Genomic DNA, 19,539 nt, shown 5'->3' with positions numbered 1-19,539 from the left:
TATCATACCTGCTGCCAAGGGTGGGATTTAATCTGCGGAAACTTAAATTCGGTATAGTTAGGATTCATTTCTTTGATTTGTTCCTTGGTTGGAGTTCCCAACACTTTAATAATCTCTACCAACTGATCTACTCCAGAGTCACCAGGAAAGATGGGCTGACCTAATAATAATTCTGCCAGAACACACCCGGCACTCCAAACGTCAATTCTTGTAGTGTAATCTATTGCACCAAAAATTAATTCTGGAGCGCTAAAAATAAACATCAGCACTTACAAACCATCTAATAAACTACTCAAAACAAATTCGCATTTTTTCTAAAAAAAATATTAATTGGAGAATTTTATATAATTTGGATACTATGACGGGAAATTCGAAACAATAAGCCAACGCGCTAACCTCTAATTTTTAATCGGCCGACTATTTATTTGGAAAAAAGTGAAAACAATACATACTTATGGAGCAGATCGGCCGACTATTTGATTGCATGTGAACGCGGCTCCATAAGAATATATTGGTTACAAATTCCGCGTGCATCTCAACAGTGGCTCACCCCCTATAACTTTTTTATTTTTTCAGATAAAAAAAGAGATTTGGTATGTTAGTATATGACATAAATTAGGATTGATTGACGTATTCAATTGTTTTCGGTCACTTCCTGTTTCACCGGAAATGACTACCACTTTTGATTTTTAAATGACACCCTCTGTATTTCTTTACTTTATTTGATAGAAAATAACACTCTGAATAGAATGACATATCATATGTCAACTTTTGACATTTTCGCATATGGTTTATTTGTAATTATAATTTGCTGTTCGTAACAAAAATTTGACTCGAAATACCAAGTGTGTGGTATCAAATTATTCCTAAAAAAATACTTTTTCCAAATATGCTAATGAGCCACCCTCGTTCCATTTGAAAAAATTGAGATGTTATTAAAAATACGATTGGAGCATTTTCTATAACTGACCAGGATAAGACATTAAAAACATTAGATGGTCAAATCTATTTTTCCAAGGCTCCTTGATTAGAATTAGTCTTTTTAACATAGCCATGGCACTCTAGATATTAAAATACGATTTTTTATTAAGCGAGGATGTCAAAAGTTGACATATGATATGTCATTCTATTAAGAATGATATTTTCTATTGAATAAAGTAAAAAAATACCGAGGGTGCCCTTTAAAAATCAAAAGTTACCTGTTCCAGTGAAACAGGAAACCAGTGAAACAGGAAATGACCAGAAACAATTGATTACGTCAATCAATTTATGTCATACATATATTAACATACCAAATCTCGTTTTTTTTATCTAAAAAAATAAAAAAGTTATAGGGGTAGTTATAGGGGTGAGCCACTTTTGAGACGCACCCGGTATACAACTAAATAGTCGGCCGATAAAAAATTGCCTGTCAGCGCATAGCCCAAGGCTACGTAATGTAATATAATTTCGAAATCCCGATATTAAATCCCGGGATCCTGAAAATCTCCAAACATTTAAATGCCTATTCTAAAATGATTCGACTTTATACACTTTAGTCTTTCAAAGATCATGTTTTATTTTACTAAGCAGAACGTCAGTATCTAAAAGTTATACAGGGTCACTGTTATGTATGGAAACGGTCGATTATTAGGTAAAATATAGGAGATACCGCAAAAAGTTAAATGTAAAAATTATAGGGTTTATAAATATCTATTAGCGGGTAATAAATTAAATATACAGGGTTGGTCATAAAGTCGTGGCACATCAAAGTTTTTTTTTTAAATGGAACCTCCAGTATGTTATTGCATATTTTGCTTCTTCCTTGAATTCTAAGCAAAAATCGAAATAACACACAATGTACCTCAAACCAACCGTTTCAGAGTTATTGACTTTTGAAAATATCACTTAAACAATTTGATTTAATTAATTTCGATATGTTCAGTTTCATTTAACGATGCCCTTCTGCCGAAACTGTAATACTTAATAATATTTGACATTAGTTCTCAAGTTAGCATTTATAGATGTATAAAATGAGAGTAAGTATATGTATCAAGTCTGGAAATTACAAAATTTTCGTATAACATTTCAATTCTTCAATTTATGTACATTGTGTATTACGATTATTGCTTAAAATTAAAGGAAGAATTGAAATATGCAATAATATACAGTGGGTTTCATTTTAAAAAAATAAAGTTTGATGTGACACAACTTTATAACCGACCCTGTATACTTAAATTTACTAGTAGCTAATAGGACTTTAAAAACCCCTTATAACAGTATCACAGTTTCGGCAGAATGGTATCGTTAAATCAAACCAAACACATCGAAATTAAATAAATTGAATTGTTTAAGTGATATTTTTAAAAGTCAATAACTTGGAAACGGTTGGTTTGAAGTACATTATGTGTATTTCGGTTTTTGCTTAGAATTGAAGGAAGAACTGAAATATGTAATAATATACAGGGGGTTCTATTGAAAAAAATGAAACTTTGATGTGCCACGACTTTATGAACGACCCAGTATAGTTAAATTTATTACTCGCTAATAGATATTTAAAAATCCTATAACTTTTGTATTTAACTTTTTGCAGTACCTCCTATGTATATTTTACATAATAATCGACCGTTTCCTTACATAAAAGCGACCCTGTCCTTTTCTCCTGTATTTTTTTTAACAAGAATTGACTTTTTTAATCACTAATTATGAATATTACTTTGTTTTGTCTATTCTAATAAAGCTCTATTCTCATTTTCTTTTTGATATATCTAGCTGCATTTTTATTAAGAAGTATTTCTTTAGATTAAATTTCTCATTCTGATAGTCAATCCCGGGATCCCGATCCTGAAAATTGGAAACCCTAGTAATCAAATATTGGGCCGATCGGCTCCATAAGAATCAATACATCCTTATGGAGCAAGAATGCATTTTTCTCAAAATGTGAATAATAAAAAAGTTTTGGGACATACTGTATAATTTACATATTTCTTAAAACGGTTTACACAAAAGCGTTGACATTTGATAAGTAGATGTCATAAATCAAATTGTGTTTTTACTCTTATTTCTCGAAAAACAATTACACCCGGACATTTTTCGCACTTATTCATTCACACCCTGTATAAATATGGACAACACTTACCGATAGTATCGACTACAAATATACGACACATTTGGTTCTCCCTTAACTAAGTGTTTTGCACTGCCAAAATCACACAATTTTAAAACGCCAGTTTCGGGATCCAATAACAAGTTCTGTGGTTTGATATCCCTGTGACAAATGCCCAACGAGTGGATGTAAGCTAGAGATCGAAACAACTGGTACATATATAACTGAAAAAGGAAAAGAATATTAATTATAACATATTGCGACAATAGTAAATGTTTGAAAGCAGTAAAATCTTTGTATGTTGCAAATGAAAGACAAAATAGAACCGCATCTGTTGCAGGCATGTTATAAAACACCGTAATTTTAAACAAAAGAAGGAATTTTACAAAGAGCCTATTTTCAGTCGCTTTGCAAAGTTCCTAATCAGGATTAGTGATGGGAAAAACCGATTAATTTCAATAATCGAGTACTCGAGTACCAAGCGATTGCAATAACCGAGTGATAACTCGAGCGAAATATCGCTCGTATTTAAAAATACGGGTTTTTGTCCGTCGCATGTTGTAAGTACTAGTTAACGCCAAGCGTCAAGCGTCAAGCAGTAAGCTGCGTGCGCAGAGCACATATTCTTTCGGTAATGAACGGCAAGTAGTAAGCGCCCGAGCGATTCGTTTGATCGCCTGATTTAGTTTATTTCGAAGCATTGTCGATGTAGGTCGTAACATTTTGTCTCTCAGATACGCAACGGATAAATATACCGGGTGCGTCTCAAAAGTGGATCACCCCTAAAACTTTTTAATTTTTTCAGATAAAAAACGAGATTTGGTATGTTAGTATATGACATAAATTAGGATTGATTGACATATTCAATTGTTTTCGGTCACTTCCGATTTCACCGGAAATGATTGCAACTTTTGATTTTTAAATCGCATCCTCGTATTTTTTTACTTTATTCGGTAGAAAATGACACTCTGAATAGAATGACATATCACATGTCAACTTTTGACATTTTCACATATGGTTTATTTGAAATTGTAACATGCGGTTCATAACGACAATTTGACTCGAAGTACCAAGTGTGTGGTATCAAATTATTCGCAAAAAAAATCTTTTTCGAAATATGCTAATGATCCACCCTAGTTCCATTTGAAAAAAATTGAGATATGATCAAAAATACGATTTGGGCATCTTTTAACCGGCCAGGGCAAGACCCTAAAATCATTAGACGATCAAATCTATTTTTCCAAGGCTCCTTGATTAAAAATTACTGTTTTTAACACAGCCATGGCACTCTAGATTGAAATTTAAAATACAATTTGTTTTTAAGCGAATATGTCAAAAGTTGACATATGGTACGTCATTCTATTTAGAATGTCATTTTCTATCGAATAAAGTAAAAAAAATACCGAGGATGCCATTTAAAAATCAAAAATTGTAGTCATTTCCGGTGAAACCAGGAAGTGACAGAAAACAATTGAATACGTCTAAATCAATCCTAATTTATGTCATATACTAAACATACCAAATCTCATTTTTTTATCCAAAAAAATAAAAAAGTAATAGGGGTGAGCCACTTTTGAGACGCACCCGGTATATACGGCGTCGTATAAATTTGCTACCTGTAATGTATGTAGAAAATTCGCTCGGCTCGAGTAGGTCACATTAAAATCGGATTTCAATTTATTTCATTCTAGGATCGCTTGCGTTCGTCGCTTAGAACTCGTCACTTGCATCGCTCGTTCATAATCGAGCGATGTCGGTTATTTCAATAATCGAGTACTCGAGTGAATTTTCGCTCGAGTTGTCCCATCACTAATCAGGATTAGGCATATTAAACAATGATATTTTCTGTATATTTCTGCAAAAAGACTGTCTGTTTTCAGTCATTTTACAAACTACCAAATCGAGACCAGGCAGATTAAAAAATGATCAAAGTTTAGTCCGCTATATGCTTAGTGGAACTTTTCTGTATTTTAGAATAAAATTAATTTGGGTCTTTATAATATTCGCCCTTGACCACACTTTCATTAACAGAATCATCACTATTTTGTGTATTTTTTCCTAATTTTGAAAAAGATATGTCCCTTAGAGATTTAGGTTAGTTATACTCTCGGTTATACCAATCCCGCGTAAAATGTTTTGTGTAATCTGACTAGTCTTCATTATACATTTTGAAGAATGACTGAAAACAATTCAAATTCGACGCTTTCAAATGGAAACACCCTTTTCTATAGGAGATAGAGGAAAACTAATATCGGTGTCTGGAGCTCAATTTTCATCAAAAACATGATGGTGAAAACCGCACATCAATATCTGTTACCGTTTCGGAGTAACGGGGTGTTTTTCAAAAATGTGCATTTTTAACAAATCGCTTAACTTTTTTTCTACGGAAAATTTTGTATTTCTATGAAAACATTTCCAAAGCATCTTTTTACGTAGAATTTAATGGTTTAAGTATAATTTTTTTAAAATTAATAATTTAAGAGTTATGAACAGAAAAATTGATTTTTTACTTGGGACACCCTCTATGTTTTTCATTAACTGAAAAGAATTTAAAATTACCTTTCCAAAAATATAGCACACTTGATATTTTCTTATAATCCCCTTCGAAATACAGAATTATTAAAAGTTTGTCACTTTTAACTAGTAGGCTTTGGACCCCTTATTGATGATATGCCCTTAATGGAACTCGAAAATATATTTTTCCAGCAAGACGATGCACCGCCTCTGAACGCTGAAGTTGTCAGCAAATTTTTGCAGCCAATTTCAAGAATAATTCAATAGCTAACCAAGATCCCAGCCGTTGGCCGTCGAGGCCGCCTGACTTAATGCTCATGGATCTAATCCTATGGATATATTTGCGGAAAAATAAAGGTTCCTTATTCTTTCGTATAATCTAGACAAGAATTAAAAATACTTAGCAGTTATGAGAGGGTATCTTTCACCCCCACTGAGTTAATGAATTCCGCGAGAAATGTTCAAAAACTGCCCCGTCTGTCCATAACAGAAGACGATATGTCGATATGTCGAACACCTGTAGCAAAATCTCATGTCTTGGTTTGCTATTTATTTTTATTGTTATTAGATATAGTTTAAATGTGTTGATGTTGGTTAAATATATTTTAAATTGTTATAAAATTCCGCATCTCTCATAGCAAATATTATTTTCGTTTTAATTGATGCTCCCATCTAGACTTTTTTTGCATTACAGCCGGTGCCGTTCAAAGCCTACTTATTTAAAGCGGGCGAATTTTTATATACTCTATATCTCGAAGAGGAATCGAGCAAAATATCAAGTGTGTTATATTTTTTGGAAAGGTAATTTTAAATTCTTTTCAATAAATTAAAAATATACAGGGTGTCCCATATAAAAAATAAAATTTTCTGTTGATAATTCTTAAATTATTAATTTTAAAAAAATTATACTTAAACCATTAAATTCTACGTAAAAAGGTGCTTTGGAAATATTTTCATAAAAATACGAAATTTTCCATAGCAAAAAAGTTACAGCGATTTGTTAAAAATGCATATTTTTGAAAAACACCCCGTAACTTCGAAACGGTAACATATCGATATGCGGTTTTCACCATCATGTTTTTGATGAAAATTGAGCTCCAGACACCGATATTAGTTTTTGTCTATCTCCTATAGAAAAGGGTGTTTCCATTTAAAAGCGTCGAATTTGACCCACCCTGTACAGTACATACAAATATCATAATTGAACACAGGATCCGGCAATAGTGCGTTGGGCATCTGTAGCTCATAGAATAAAAAACTTGGGAATTTTGTTTAAGTGCAACCCTAAAGTATGTACTAGGATGTATTTCATGAAAATATGTTAACTTCTATAGGATGGCTTAAAGAAGTGTGAATGGATCGGGATGACTTTTTTAAATGGAACACCCTGTATATTATTGCTTCCTTTCAGATCACTTTACATAATCCTAAAACATGAGTAAAATATTTCGAGAATTTCAGAGATAATAAATAAAAATTATATATTTTTCAGCCTTTCTTAAAAAAATCATTAAAAATAAAAGAATTGTCCTGAACTCAAAAGTATATTCAGTATTTACTTTAGATGATCTGTTCTTACTTTACTATAAATATGGTAATCGTAAATCATACAGGATGTTCAATATTTTACACCAAACTTTCTAAAATATAAAATATTAGAACTGTCCTGAAATTAAAACTATATTAGGCATTTACTTTAGATGGTCTCTACTTACTTTGCTATAAATATGGAAATCGTAAATCATACAGGATGTTCAAAATTCTACGCCAAACTATCTAAAATATAAAATATTTTTTCTTCGTTTTTTTTTAATGAAACACCCTGTATATTATTTTATCAATAGATAGAGAATTAAATAATGAACATTTTTTGTATTTAGAGTATTTCAAAATTTTTAACGGTTTCGCAGATATTCCCAGTTTTATATTTCATACGGCATTTTCCACAGTAAATATCAAAGCCATCCAATGATTTTTCACTTGTATTTTACCATTCAAAGCGCCATATGAAATAATACTACGTGTATCTGCAAAACTATTAAACATTTTGAAATACTTTAAATACAAAAAATGTTTTTTAACCCTCAATCTAATAAAAAAATAATATACAAGGTGTTCCATTTAAAAAAACAAAGAAAAAATATTTTATATTTTAGAAAGTTTGGCGTAAAATATTGAACAACCTGTATGATTTACGATTACCATATTTATAGCAAAGTAAGAACAGATCATCTAAAGTAAATACCTAATATAGTTTTGATTTCAAAAGAGTTCTTGTATTCTCGTTTTTATTCTAGGAGCTACAGATGCCCGACGCACTATTGCCGGACCCTGTATAATTTTGATTAGGACTTTTGCAATGCGATTGAAAACAGATAAGTTCTTTGCAAAATTTCCTACTTTAGTTTAATATGCCGGCCTTATAATATGCCATTTTGCAATTTTTGCAAAAATGCCCAGCGACATATTACAAAAAATAAATATTTAGATATGTTATCCGTACTAGTGATGAAACGTTTAGATTTTGCAGTAATAATTTTCCATAAGGGTGAACCTTCCAGATATAGCCATTACAAACTAAATAATTTTAAGCTATTAGCTATGGACTCTTTGGACACACAGCCACTTCTGATCCAGACACTCAATTGCAGAAATCCCCAAGTTGAAAGAGAGTAAAAAATGGAGCATTACTTCGACTAATACAGACAAATTAACCTTTTTGTTTTTTATAGCCGCTCCTAGACCAGCTAAAAAACAGAAGCACCGGTCTTTAATAGCTATAATAACAGCTAAACGGTTAAACTAGTCTAATAGAGTTGAGTGCCTGGAGCGGAAGTCTCTGTCTGTCCAAAGTGTCCCCCATACCTACTCACGCTTAAAAATATACTACCTATATCATATACAGTGTATAAAAACAAGTTTTTACGGAATCATTTTACGATGCTCACTAAGAAAAAAAAACATTTGATATGTGATATGAAGCAAAAATTGTTATGGCTGTAAATTTTCAGATTCCTATTTATATATGCAAAAAGTGGACTCACATGACAAAATATTGAAAATCACTTAAGAGAAACGTTACCCTGAATTCGTCTGTGTCTAGTTGCGCCACAGGATATCAAAAAGAATTTCTTTTGCTATTGGGCATGCTGAATTGATGCATCATGTTTTAATATCTACATATAGGGAAATTAAAATAACTTTCGTTGCACGTCATAATACGACCACCAGCAAACTCCATAAAGGTGCGTATTCATTATCCGCACGAACGAACGAACGAATGTTCGCTAGTGGTATGGACGGGGACCGCACGATAGGACCGCATGAGAAGACCGAAGGCATTTGTTGGCGAACGCTTTTGATGTACCGACTCGAAACGGATGGTCGGGAGAACCACATCTGTCCTAATGAGCATCTGTCCTACCAGTTGTTCGGGTAGAGTCGTCCACCCGAACGCGTCCCGAACGTTAAAAACAGCGTTGTCAGGTTGTTGCATTTTCAAGAAGCAATTAACAAAATTTTCTGTATCGGAAAAAGAGTGTAAGGTATTTATATTATGTAAATATAAAATAAAAATAGACTAGAGACTTAATTAAGACTTTATTGACATATTTAATAAATAATTACAAGGTTTTATCTAAATTATTTTTCTTGTGTGTTTGGTTGCCTATACCTAATTCTAAAATAGTTTATATTATGCCATTGTTTTGTTTTTTTATTCTCACAAATAAGAAATAAATGTTTTAGAGTTTATATTATAAACAATCAATGATTATACATTGTATTTACACCCCTTACACTGTTTTGTGTACTACCAAGAGTATATTTCGTGACCTCTTATGATAAATGGGCACAAATAGTTTTATTACTTAATGCTTAGATTAAAATATTTAATCTATGATTAAAATTTAATAACATATTTGTACATTAAATATAATAGACTAGAGGCCCAATTAAGAGTTTACTGACATAATTACTAAAGTTCATCTAAAGTTACAAGATTTTTTATATGTATTTTTGGTTGCCTATGACAGGCGAGGGCAGGCGTTTATTTAACTCACAAATAAATGTTTTATGGTTTTATTATAAAACAAGGATTAATTTATTATATACACCCTTACACCTTCACAAAGATTCCAAGGGGGAATATGTCGTGACCTCTTATATTAAAATGGACAAGGTTTATTAGTAAATGTTTTAGTTACCCATCAGCGTCTTTTAATAAAAAATCTAATGTATTCTATCTAGTGTATTTTTTCATAGAAATGATCTGACATCATAAAAAGCAAATTTTATCAAAAAAACTTTTTGATTATCTATATTGTTTAACTTGTAGTTTAACCTAACTTGCACATAATTTTTTAATTTAAAAGCAATATTTTTTTCTTGACAATATGGTGAACTTTAATATAACTAAACTCACTTTATAACTTAATTTTGTAATATTCGTTTTTTAGCAATTAGAGTAAAATTAATTAGGATACAATTTCTAATTTGAAAGATATATGAAATTTCATCAGTTTTTCCAATTAAATAAATATACAGGTTTTCTAAAAATATCTAATTTACTTATTATTTTGACATATCTACTAACTTTAATTTTTTTTGTTTTAGGTATTTATGTTCTTTTTAAAAATAAATTAAGAATGATTCAGAACCACGGATGTGTGTTCAGAACTGACTCCTTTCGGCCCAATTTAATTAGATATGTTATAAAACTTACAAATAAATGATTTTTTTCAAACGCAACAAAAGTATTAATTTTGGCGACGTGATTGATAAAATAAAAAGTAATTTTTAATGCCTAGGCATAAAAATAAAGCACTTTTACGCATAAGCACAAAAGTACGAAAATATATTATTAAACTGATATAAAGTGTCAAATTCAACGAGTGTAACCATAGTTTCTCGATATAAGTACCGTATGATCGAATAAAAACGGCCTCAGCGATGGCTATGAAATGAAGATCGCTGTCATTTTATATGTAAATTTATATGGGAAATGTCATCGATTGCCATTTCATAGCCATCGCTGACGCCGTTTTTATTCGATCATACGGTATAATTAGTTACAAGGTATTACTTTTAAATCTTGTTATATTATTTGCAAAGTTTGAAATTGTTTAAAAAAATATTTGTGACGTTTGAAAAAAATAGCATGTCCTATTCGGAGTAAAAATGACGGTTTGTGCCTATGGCCTGTAATGAAATAAATTATTTTATAATATGAAAAATTGTTTACCTTTTTATTTTTTATAGATTATTGTCAAAAAAGTGATTGGGTGCAGTATTAGTAATAAGAATAATACACAATGGTCACAGTGGTCGGCTATGAAATAATGATTGCTGTCATTTTATATTTAAAATTATATGGGGAATGTCATCGATAATCATTAACAAGCTAACTGGACGCCGTTTTTTTTCGATCATACAGTACTATACAATTGAAAAAAAATTGCTGCTCTTCCAGCTGTTTTTTTTTTGATTTTACAGTATTTATATATATTTATATGTAATTTGTTTTAATCAACTTTACATATTACGGTTTTTATGAATTCCTTTGCTCACATATTTTGTTCTTATTATTTTACCGGTTTTGTCTCAAGGCACTCAGGCAAGAAATACCTAATTATTAATGTTAAATTATTATTAACTACTTTTAGGGGTCGTTACAGGTAGTCTTTGCTATACACAGAATAACTAATTAACTAGTTACTTTACTACGAATAAGCTCTCCATAGTCTTTACTTTCACTCTCATTAACATAATTGGAATAAAGTGAAAAAGAAATTTCTGTAAATTTCAGAATTTTCCCTTTTTATTATTTTCTTGACAATTTGGAGATCTTTTTTTATAAAGTACTTTTTTATAACTTTATACCGTAATTTTGTAATTTTAATAAATAAAATGTTTTTTAGCAATACAGAGTATTGCAACCACAGCTGCAACTTTAAGATAGATATTTTTTTCTGGTTATATTTGAAAAATTAATTCAGATCGATACATTTTTTTAGTTTGAAAAATATTTGAAATTCTATCAGCTTTTGCAATTTAAAATACAGGTTTTCTAAAAATACCTTAACTTATTATTTTGACATACTAACTTAAATCATTTTTGCTTTTAGGTATACTCGTTCTTTTTTAAAAATAAATTCATATTGATTCTCAGACTGATTAAAAATATTTTAATCTAGAAAGATAATAATACAAATAAATATACTTAAAAAAATATTTATTACATAGAATAGGTATACTAGAGTTGGCATTTCAGGCCTTGGGTGCCGATTTTTGTGTGTATGAAGAGTACGGTCAACACGCTTAGTAAAATAAGATGTGTACTATTTGTATTTGGCAGAATAAGTTGTGGATTTTGTTTCTGAAAACAATAAATTTATTATATTACGACTTTGCTGCACACATGTATGGATAATTTATTTACCTTTATGCTTTAATGTTCAGACTTTACTGTAGTTTACGCTGCATCATTCTAAATTGTTCCCGAAGGGTATCCTGAAGACTTTATACATTTGTCCTACGTCAGATATTTTTCTGTAATCTTATATCATTGTCCTGACAAGATCTTCTAAATAAAGTATTCGAAAATACCCATGTTCTGTCTAAGCAGGTTTTTTTATCCTAGAGCTTAATATTCAATAAATCTACAAAATAAATGAGTTAACGAGGTTATAAATAGAAAACAAAAATAAATGCCTTTATAGGATCAGTCCTCTTAAATGTGCTATGTGATACACGATTGATACGATTTTCATGTATATGAAGAGTATGGCCAATATGCTTATTACAATCAGATGTATTGAACTTGGTATTGAATGCATAGGAAATCATCAGATTAAGTGTGGTTATGTAATAAATATTTTATATTTTTCTATCTCCGACCAGATCACCATAGCGATTCACACCTACACGCGTAAACACCAACCTAAGGCTTGCCGATATGTCCTTGTGCTAGAAGTATAATATAAAGGTCTGTGGTCTAGGAAGGCTGACACTTATGTCTCATATAATCGAAAAAACGGCGTCCAGTTGGCTTGGAAATGACGATCCTTGACATTCCCTATATAATTTTACATATAAAAGACACCGATCTTCATTTCATAGCCATCACTGACGCCGTTTTTTTTTCGATCATATTGTACCTACCACATGGTACATACCTACCTATCTCATATATCATATGCCTTATGGTTTTAAAGATGATAAATTGTCTTTTGTATTATGCGTATAGCTGTAATTCAAAAGAAATACATTTCGTAAAATACCACAATGTTATAGTGAATAGATTCATAATAAAATACTTACTAGTTTGCTTTTCCAGTTTAACGGTACTTATTTATCAGTTTTTAATCAGTTTTCCTTTGAGTTTCAGATTTCTTAACCTTAAAATTTTCACTCTTTTAAACCATCTCATTTTTGCTCATATTTTTATAATTACTTATTATGCCTAATACATGCCCGTGCTGTTTCCTGAAGAATGAATTTTTGTAAGCTACGATCTTGCAATTAAAACAATATCACATACCTGGAACCTGAAAGGACATCATGTGGGAAAAATAATTAAGAACATTTTTTCCGCAAATCACGGCTAATTTATTTTCAGGAATTTGTGGATAGCTTAATATTTTCTAAAAATTGTTAATCGTTTTACAGCTTTTGTTTGAATACATATTATCTAGATACACACCTGAGATTTCAACCCATGTAGACGTATTCTTATATAAAAAACACATTATCAAAGGTAATCGTGTTGCTATCACTTTCATTTTGTTTATGCTTTATTTGTAAATATTTCCGGATTATTTTATATCAGGTTCTATTACATTATTCATAACATTATTCGTCAATGTTCATAAAAATTATAATTTTAAACTTTTTCTGAGGTTAATCTTGTCAAATTCCAAAACAAAACAAGATTGAAAAGTATGCGACGTTGACAGATTTAATACGTTAGCCAGGACAAAATTCCTGAAACAGGAATTTTTAGGACTACCGAACATGCCCGAAGTGACGTTCGGTTGGTAGGACAAATACCCCGTAGGACGAATACCGCCACCTCGGATGGTCGAGCGAACGAACGAACGAACGGCCGCATGCGTTCGGTCCCCGTCTAAATATACCGCACTTTCATTCGTTCGTTCGTTCGGATAACGAATACGCACCTTTAGACGACGCATGGTGTCATTGATGACGTGCAACGAAAGTTGTTCCAATTTCCCTATATATAAAATGCTAATGTTTATCTGTGTCACCCCTACTGAAGTAACGACTTGCTCTAGAAAGTTGCTTTTTTACTAAAAGATAGCTAATTGGCTCTTCTAAAAACTGTCGTCGTCGGATTTTTTGTTTTTCATTTAATTAAAAAAAAAAAGTATTTTTTTTCCTGATGTGGCGGATGCGCCTGGCTTCAACTAGTAATATACAGGCCCGGCAATGGATCTCTAGGCATAGGAATTACATGCATTGGAATGAAACGCCTATAAAAAGTCTATGCTTAAACAGAGATGGACAACAACTTCCCCGTTTCCACTTCCACTACGACTGTCTACTTAGACAAACTCCAATAAGATAACAAATTTTGGAAATTCCGCCACCTCCATCCACTCATGATACCCATCTCCCTGCCCTTTATTTATCGCCATTATTTTATTTCCCTTCCCGCGCCTCCGCACCTCGCTATTCCGACTCCCGTCAGTTCATCACAGAGTTGCCAGGTCTACCGGTTTCGTCTGTAAGCGTTCGTTTTAAAGAAAAATCTAACGATATACTCAACTGCGTCTTTAGTTTTTACAATAGAAGCACTTTTAAAAAGCTGACTTATTTGACTAAAAATTAAGCGACTGCCGCGTTGGAATCTGTATAATCTGACTTTATTATTGTTTCATTAAATTTTATTTAGTAATAACACACATACAGGTCATCGTTCTGTCTAGTTGCAGAGTTACAGAGATATTCCTAAAATCCTTATTACTCCTTATTAGGCGCGGTATTGGCGACATGCCCGAAGTTGATATCTTTTGAAAAGATTTTATTTCATTCATCTACTAAAGTTGAACCCATATTTTCCCCCAAAAAATGTAAACAAAAAACAAAATTTAAATTAAGAAACAACCTAAATTCGGACAAATATTTTAGTGATTTTCCCATCAAAAAATATATTAATATGAAAAAAGAGTTGAGAGTTGCTACAGCTTTCCCACTGAAATGAAATTGATTTTAGATATCACTGATCAAAATTTGTACAAAGGTAAAAAGTGACTGCTACACTAATTTGTGACTGCTATCCCTACTTGTTATAGTTTTATATGTTTTTATTAATATATTAATATTATTTAATTCAATATTTTTTTAATATTAAATAATATACCTAGCTATTTCTAATTCTTGTTATATTTATTATATTTGTATTTTATTTGAGTGATCTATTATTACGACACATAGGAATGCTAATTTTGGACTTAAATATTATATTTTATTTCGTTTCTGTACTTTCAATTTTTGTTGAAGATCTACCGAGAATTTTGTTCTCGTATGGAATTATAATCTAACAAACCCGGCAACCCTGTTCGTCTACTCCTTATAAAGTTTTTTTCGGAACTAATTCCTTTGTCACAGCCGCGGCTTTAGAAGCGCCGCCGCCGACCGACTGTGTCGGGGCGACTGCTAGGAAGATCGTAAAGTATTGCCATTTCATAGAATTGCACTTGCTATTTTAGAAATGATATCAAAGTTTTGCATGTTACTTTTCGTTTTAGAAAGAAGTTATGTGCCTAGAGAAAACATTCGTAAAATTGTTTCGTACTTTATTTAATATTTCATTAAGTAGGCAAGATAATGGGATTAGAAGATTTAGAATTTTGACAAGCCAACATAATTTCGATTTAATTGAATGGCAACACTGTCCGTCCTGTTTCTATTTTTTCGATTCTGTTCTATTAGTAGGCGGTAGCCCCCACACAAGCGTCTTAAAGACCCGCCCGGCGCCCCCTCTCGCAGGGGCTCGCTCGTCGTATCACTTCTATGATCACTTCCCCTATACGATGGTAGGGAAAAGACACTTTATCCGTCTCTGTTGCACTGCAGTGTATTTTGCAGCCTTACCATCTTTTTTTATCGCATTGAAAACCTCCTATTGCTAATATTCCTTTGCCAGTAGTGTATAACTGAATTGTGCTTTCCTGAAGAGATCTTTTGTACACACCGTATTTCGAAAATATAAAAATTATTTTTGCTGGTGTTTGTATACAGGGTGCTACAAATTCGAGGTAAGAGCATGGGTATCTCGGAAACCGCAATAGATAAACCAGGCCAACTTAAATTTTTTTAAATACGAACCTGCATTTTTTATTTCACGTTTTGGAAGAACACTGAAAGAACTGCAATGATATGCCACACTTGTTTTTTTTGTTTTAGACATTTGAACATAACTTATTTTAACTATGTTCAAGTCCGGCTCTGTTTTTTAAGTATATAATCTATTTATCATTAATATATTGATAAGCTTACAAACTTAAATATGACGTGTGGTAAAATATTGAATAAGGAAAATCAAACGCAACAAAATAATAAAAAATCATATAAATATGATATAATATAAACAATCAAATTATTTCTCCGGAAGATTGATTTGAAATAGTAGAGCAGTATATGACCAGCGAGGTGACCTGTCGCCAAGGGGGGGACGGGTGTATATTACTAGACTTCATTTGTAAAAGTGAAATCAATACATTTCAACATTGTTGCGATGAATATAATCAGATTAAATAATTAAAAAAACAGAGTCGGACTTGAAATTATTTTAAACAATAATAAATAAATAGTTTTCTTATTGTTAAGGTATCCAAAACAAAAAAAAAGTATCAAGTGTGCCGTATCATTTTACTCAGGAGACCGAGTTCTTTCAAAACCTGAAATAAAAAATGCAGGTCCGTTTAAAAAAAAATAAGTTGGCCTATGTATCTCACAAATAATTATCAGCTAATTTGAAAATCTAAAAATACTATCAGATAGCCCTGATAAAGTGGCTACCAGAATGTGTAACTAGTTTTTTTATTTTCTAAAAAACAACGTCAGGAAAAAATAAAATTGATTTTCAAAAAACCCGTTTTTTTTTTTCAAAAAAAACTTTGCGATCCTTGAAATTTTTATAGCCTTTTTGATGGCATCTTGGTGAACATCCCAAGGAGCAACTTTGCCCCAAGTTAATCATCTTCGTATCTATTACGGTTTCCGAGATACAAATGCTCGTACCTCGAATTTGTAGCACCCTTTATATATACTTTTTAAAAGAGTTCAATTAACACAGATTATATGCATAACGGAGATTAAAATTTTATAATATCCTTATGATAGCAAGCTTTGTCACGCAAACAATTCTCTAAAGTAATTGGTAATATTTTTGTCTGGTTGTTGTGCATTAAGCAGAATTCAGAGTTCTATAGTCATAAGTCCTAACGTTGGAACTTTTAGAAAGAAAAATTAATAATTAACAAAACATATTAATCTATTAAAATGTTCCGATATATTTAAAAAAGCATGTGGTGTATTAAAAAAATACATTACTTGCAACTTTCAATTTTCAATAACCCAAGACGATACATACATGATTTTGTTATTGACCAGTTAATTTGTTTAGCGTAACGGAGTATCGCTAACGAGTCAATTCGAATGGTATAGTTAAAACAAGTCTGGCGGATACATAAACATACAATTACCTTAATAAAGCTAATGGGTATAGTCTGTTTGGATTTGCTATAATGCCGCGCTACTTTGTATACCGTTTCGGGTATGTATTCCAAAACCAAATTCAGGTACACCTCATCTTTCTGAAACACAAATAAAGGCACATTAATTTAGGATATAACAAGTCGGTTCATTAGACAAATTATAAAGAATACTCACAATATAGGGAATAAGAGAATACAGTACATACAAGATAACACAATAATTATCTAAAATAGATTTACATCATGAAGGGTGAATTTTGAAGAAATTACTTATAGATTTATGTTGTTGTAAAGTGTTGATTTATAAGCAAATTTAAAAGTACTTAACTAGATATGGTAAAAGTATTAACTTCTCCATTGAAATTTACTCATAATTATAGGATTTTTAGAAAGAATAGGGGTGTTTAACATGAATTTAAAAAAGACCTCTTTATAAAAATTAATATTTTTGCCCGTTAGGGTAGGGTTGCCAACCGTCCTCTATTTTGAGCACAGTCCTTTTTTTCATCTCACTGTCCTCTTTTCTCTCACGTATTGAAAAAGTCCTCTTTTTACAAACCAAACTCAAAATCTAAAAAATATTCGTCTATTGCCACAATGGTTTAGAAAATTGTTAATCTATATCTTTCACTACTCCCACTCATTTGTACAGAAACGAAAATGAAGAAATATTTATGTACAAAAAATATTTGTGGAAGCGATAAACATGTTTAACTATTTTATCTTTACTTATGTTGGCTTATTTTTTGAAAAAAAAGTTTTGTTGAAACTGGTTTGTTTTATTTTAACAAGTTTTGCATATAAATTAATTAATATTTTTAAGAAAGAAAGAATAGGACATCAACTTAGAGATAGCATACCGTTGACATAACTTTTTGATAAATTCTAGATATTTGGGCGATGTATCAAAAAATGTTTCACCTGGCCTCTTTTTTACCCTCTCGTCCTCTTATTTTTTATTTTGAAAGTTACCCTACGTTAGGGGGCATCAAACTTAAAAAAATAAACACATTTTTTAAGATATTTTAAGAATATATTATTATTTATACCGTTATTCCGATTTGAATGAGATTTAGGGAGCCTATGTTTTCATAAACGATTTTAACATTTTACTTTTACAAAACACAAGAAAAAGTAGGGAAAGGGTGAAAAGTACGCCCACCACTACATACATTTTAGTAGAAATATTTTCCAACTCTACTGACGATTGATTTTTTCGAAAACTGGTCCTTATAGTATTTACTACTTTAGTTTTGTTTCTTATAAAAAAAGACCACTGCGTATCTTTTTTAAATATTTTTTCGAAGCTGACTTACAAAAAATATTGCACTCATGTCACACCAAGCTATGTAGAGGCATAAAATCTAGTAAGCGCTAATAATCTAGTTGGCAAAAAAATGGAATGTTATGTTAGTGTCTTTGACAATAAGCTTCATAAATTTTAAATTAATTAACGTTCGGGCGTTGATTTAAAGAATTGGGAAGATACGCAACCTAATGGGCAAATTCGCGACAAGACTGATTTGATTCCCCTTTACGTCTCAAGTGCTACACGGTGGAGCCTCTACACATTCTGTGGCCAACGCATAAAACACTCATTTTCTCTAATTCCGCTAGCGAACAGTGTTGCCATATTAAAATGTGTAATCTCTGTAATACGTTTGACGAAAATATCTTTGGACGAAAAATCCGCATTTATGTATTGAAAATGTATTCGTGTTAAACACAGAATAAACAACAAAAAGAAAAATTATTTTATAGGTACTGAATATTTCGTATAATCGAAAAAAGTATGAAATAACAGCGATCTTCATTTCCAAGCTAAGTCTGACGCCGTTCTTTGTTTAATCATATAATTTTATATTGTTTAATTACAGAAAATCCGTATTATTAACATACTGTACCCAAAATCCTTAAATCTACGGATTAACCTGTAGTTCTGGCAACACCGTCTCCGGCAACCATTCACTCTGTCGACTGACAGCAGAACTACGGTACAGCATTCTTTATCCGCTGCGCTGTAAATGGCATTCGGCGCGCAGCGGCTCAGAGCTAAACTAAATCTCGGACAGGCTGACGTTAACGCCAGCCACATCTCGGACATGTTTTGTTCCACGAAATTGTCCATAAGGTTGCGCATCAACGGTTCGGGTTTGTTTTTAGTGATGCCCTCTAACAGACAAACGAAGCACGTTTGTA

General features: G+C 31.6%; 1 protein-coding gene and 2 long non-coding RNA genes across 7 annotated transcripts in view; all 3 read right to left on the bottom strand.

The window, feature by feature from the left end:
* LOC115874918 (protein kinase shaggy-like) overlaps positions 1 to 19,539 on the bottom strand; it is a 119,727-nt gene that overhangs the window by 15,102 nt on the left and 85,086 nt on the right. For all 4 annotated transcript variants that reach the window (XM_030890219.1, XM_030890218.1, XM_030890216.1 and 1 more), the window contains exons 4-6: positions 17,329 to 17,439; positions 3,119 to 3,309; positions 9 to 249 (exon numbers count right to left, since the gene is read on the bottom strand). In XM_030890219.1, the coding sequence (XP_030746079.1) occupies positions 9 to 249; positions 3,119 to 3,309; positions 17,329 to 17,439 (543 nt within the window). The remainder of the gene's footprint in view (positions 1 to 8; positions 250 to 3,118; positions 3,310 to 17,328; positions 17,440 to 19,539) is intronic.
* LOC115874923 lies at positions 11,815 to 12,258 on the bottom strand. Its single transcript, XR_004048927.1, has 2 exons — positions 12,039 to 12,258; positions 11,815 to 11,975 (listed from the first exon to the last, which is right to left on the bottom strand). It is a non-coding gene; the product is annotated as an uncharacterized LOC115874923 (long non-coding RNA).
* Positions 12,368 to 13,669, bottom strand: LOC115874922. Of its 2 annotated transcripts, none has more exons than XR_004048926.1 (5): positions 13,302 to 13,669; positions 13,140 to 13,242; positions 12,920 to 13,084; positions 12,775 to 12,845; positions 12,368 to 12,565 (listed from the first exon to the last, which is right to left on the bottom strand). It is a non-coding gene; the product is annotated as an uncharacterized LOC115874922 (long non-coding RNA). The 2 variants fall into 2 exon arrangements; XR_004048925.1 differs by having other exon boundaries at positions 12,779 to 12,845; positions 13,302 to 13,668.

The sequence above is a fragment of the Sitophilus oryzae genome, unplaced genomic scaffold, assembly GCF_002938485.1.
Source record: "Sitophilus oryzae breed Bouriz unplaced genomic scaffold, Soryzae_2.0 scaffold_1307_pilon_pilon, whole genome shotgun sequence".
NCBI lineage: Eukaryota > Metazoa > Arthropoda > Insecta > Coleoptera > Curculionidae > Sitophilus > Sitophilus oryzae.
This window is presented reverse-complemented; position numbering and strand designations above follow the sequence as displayed.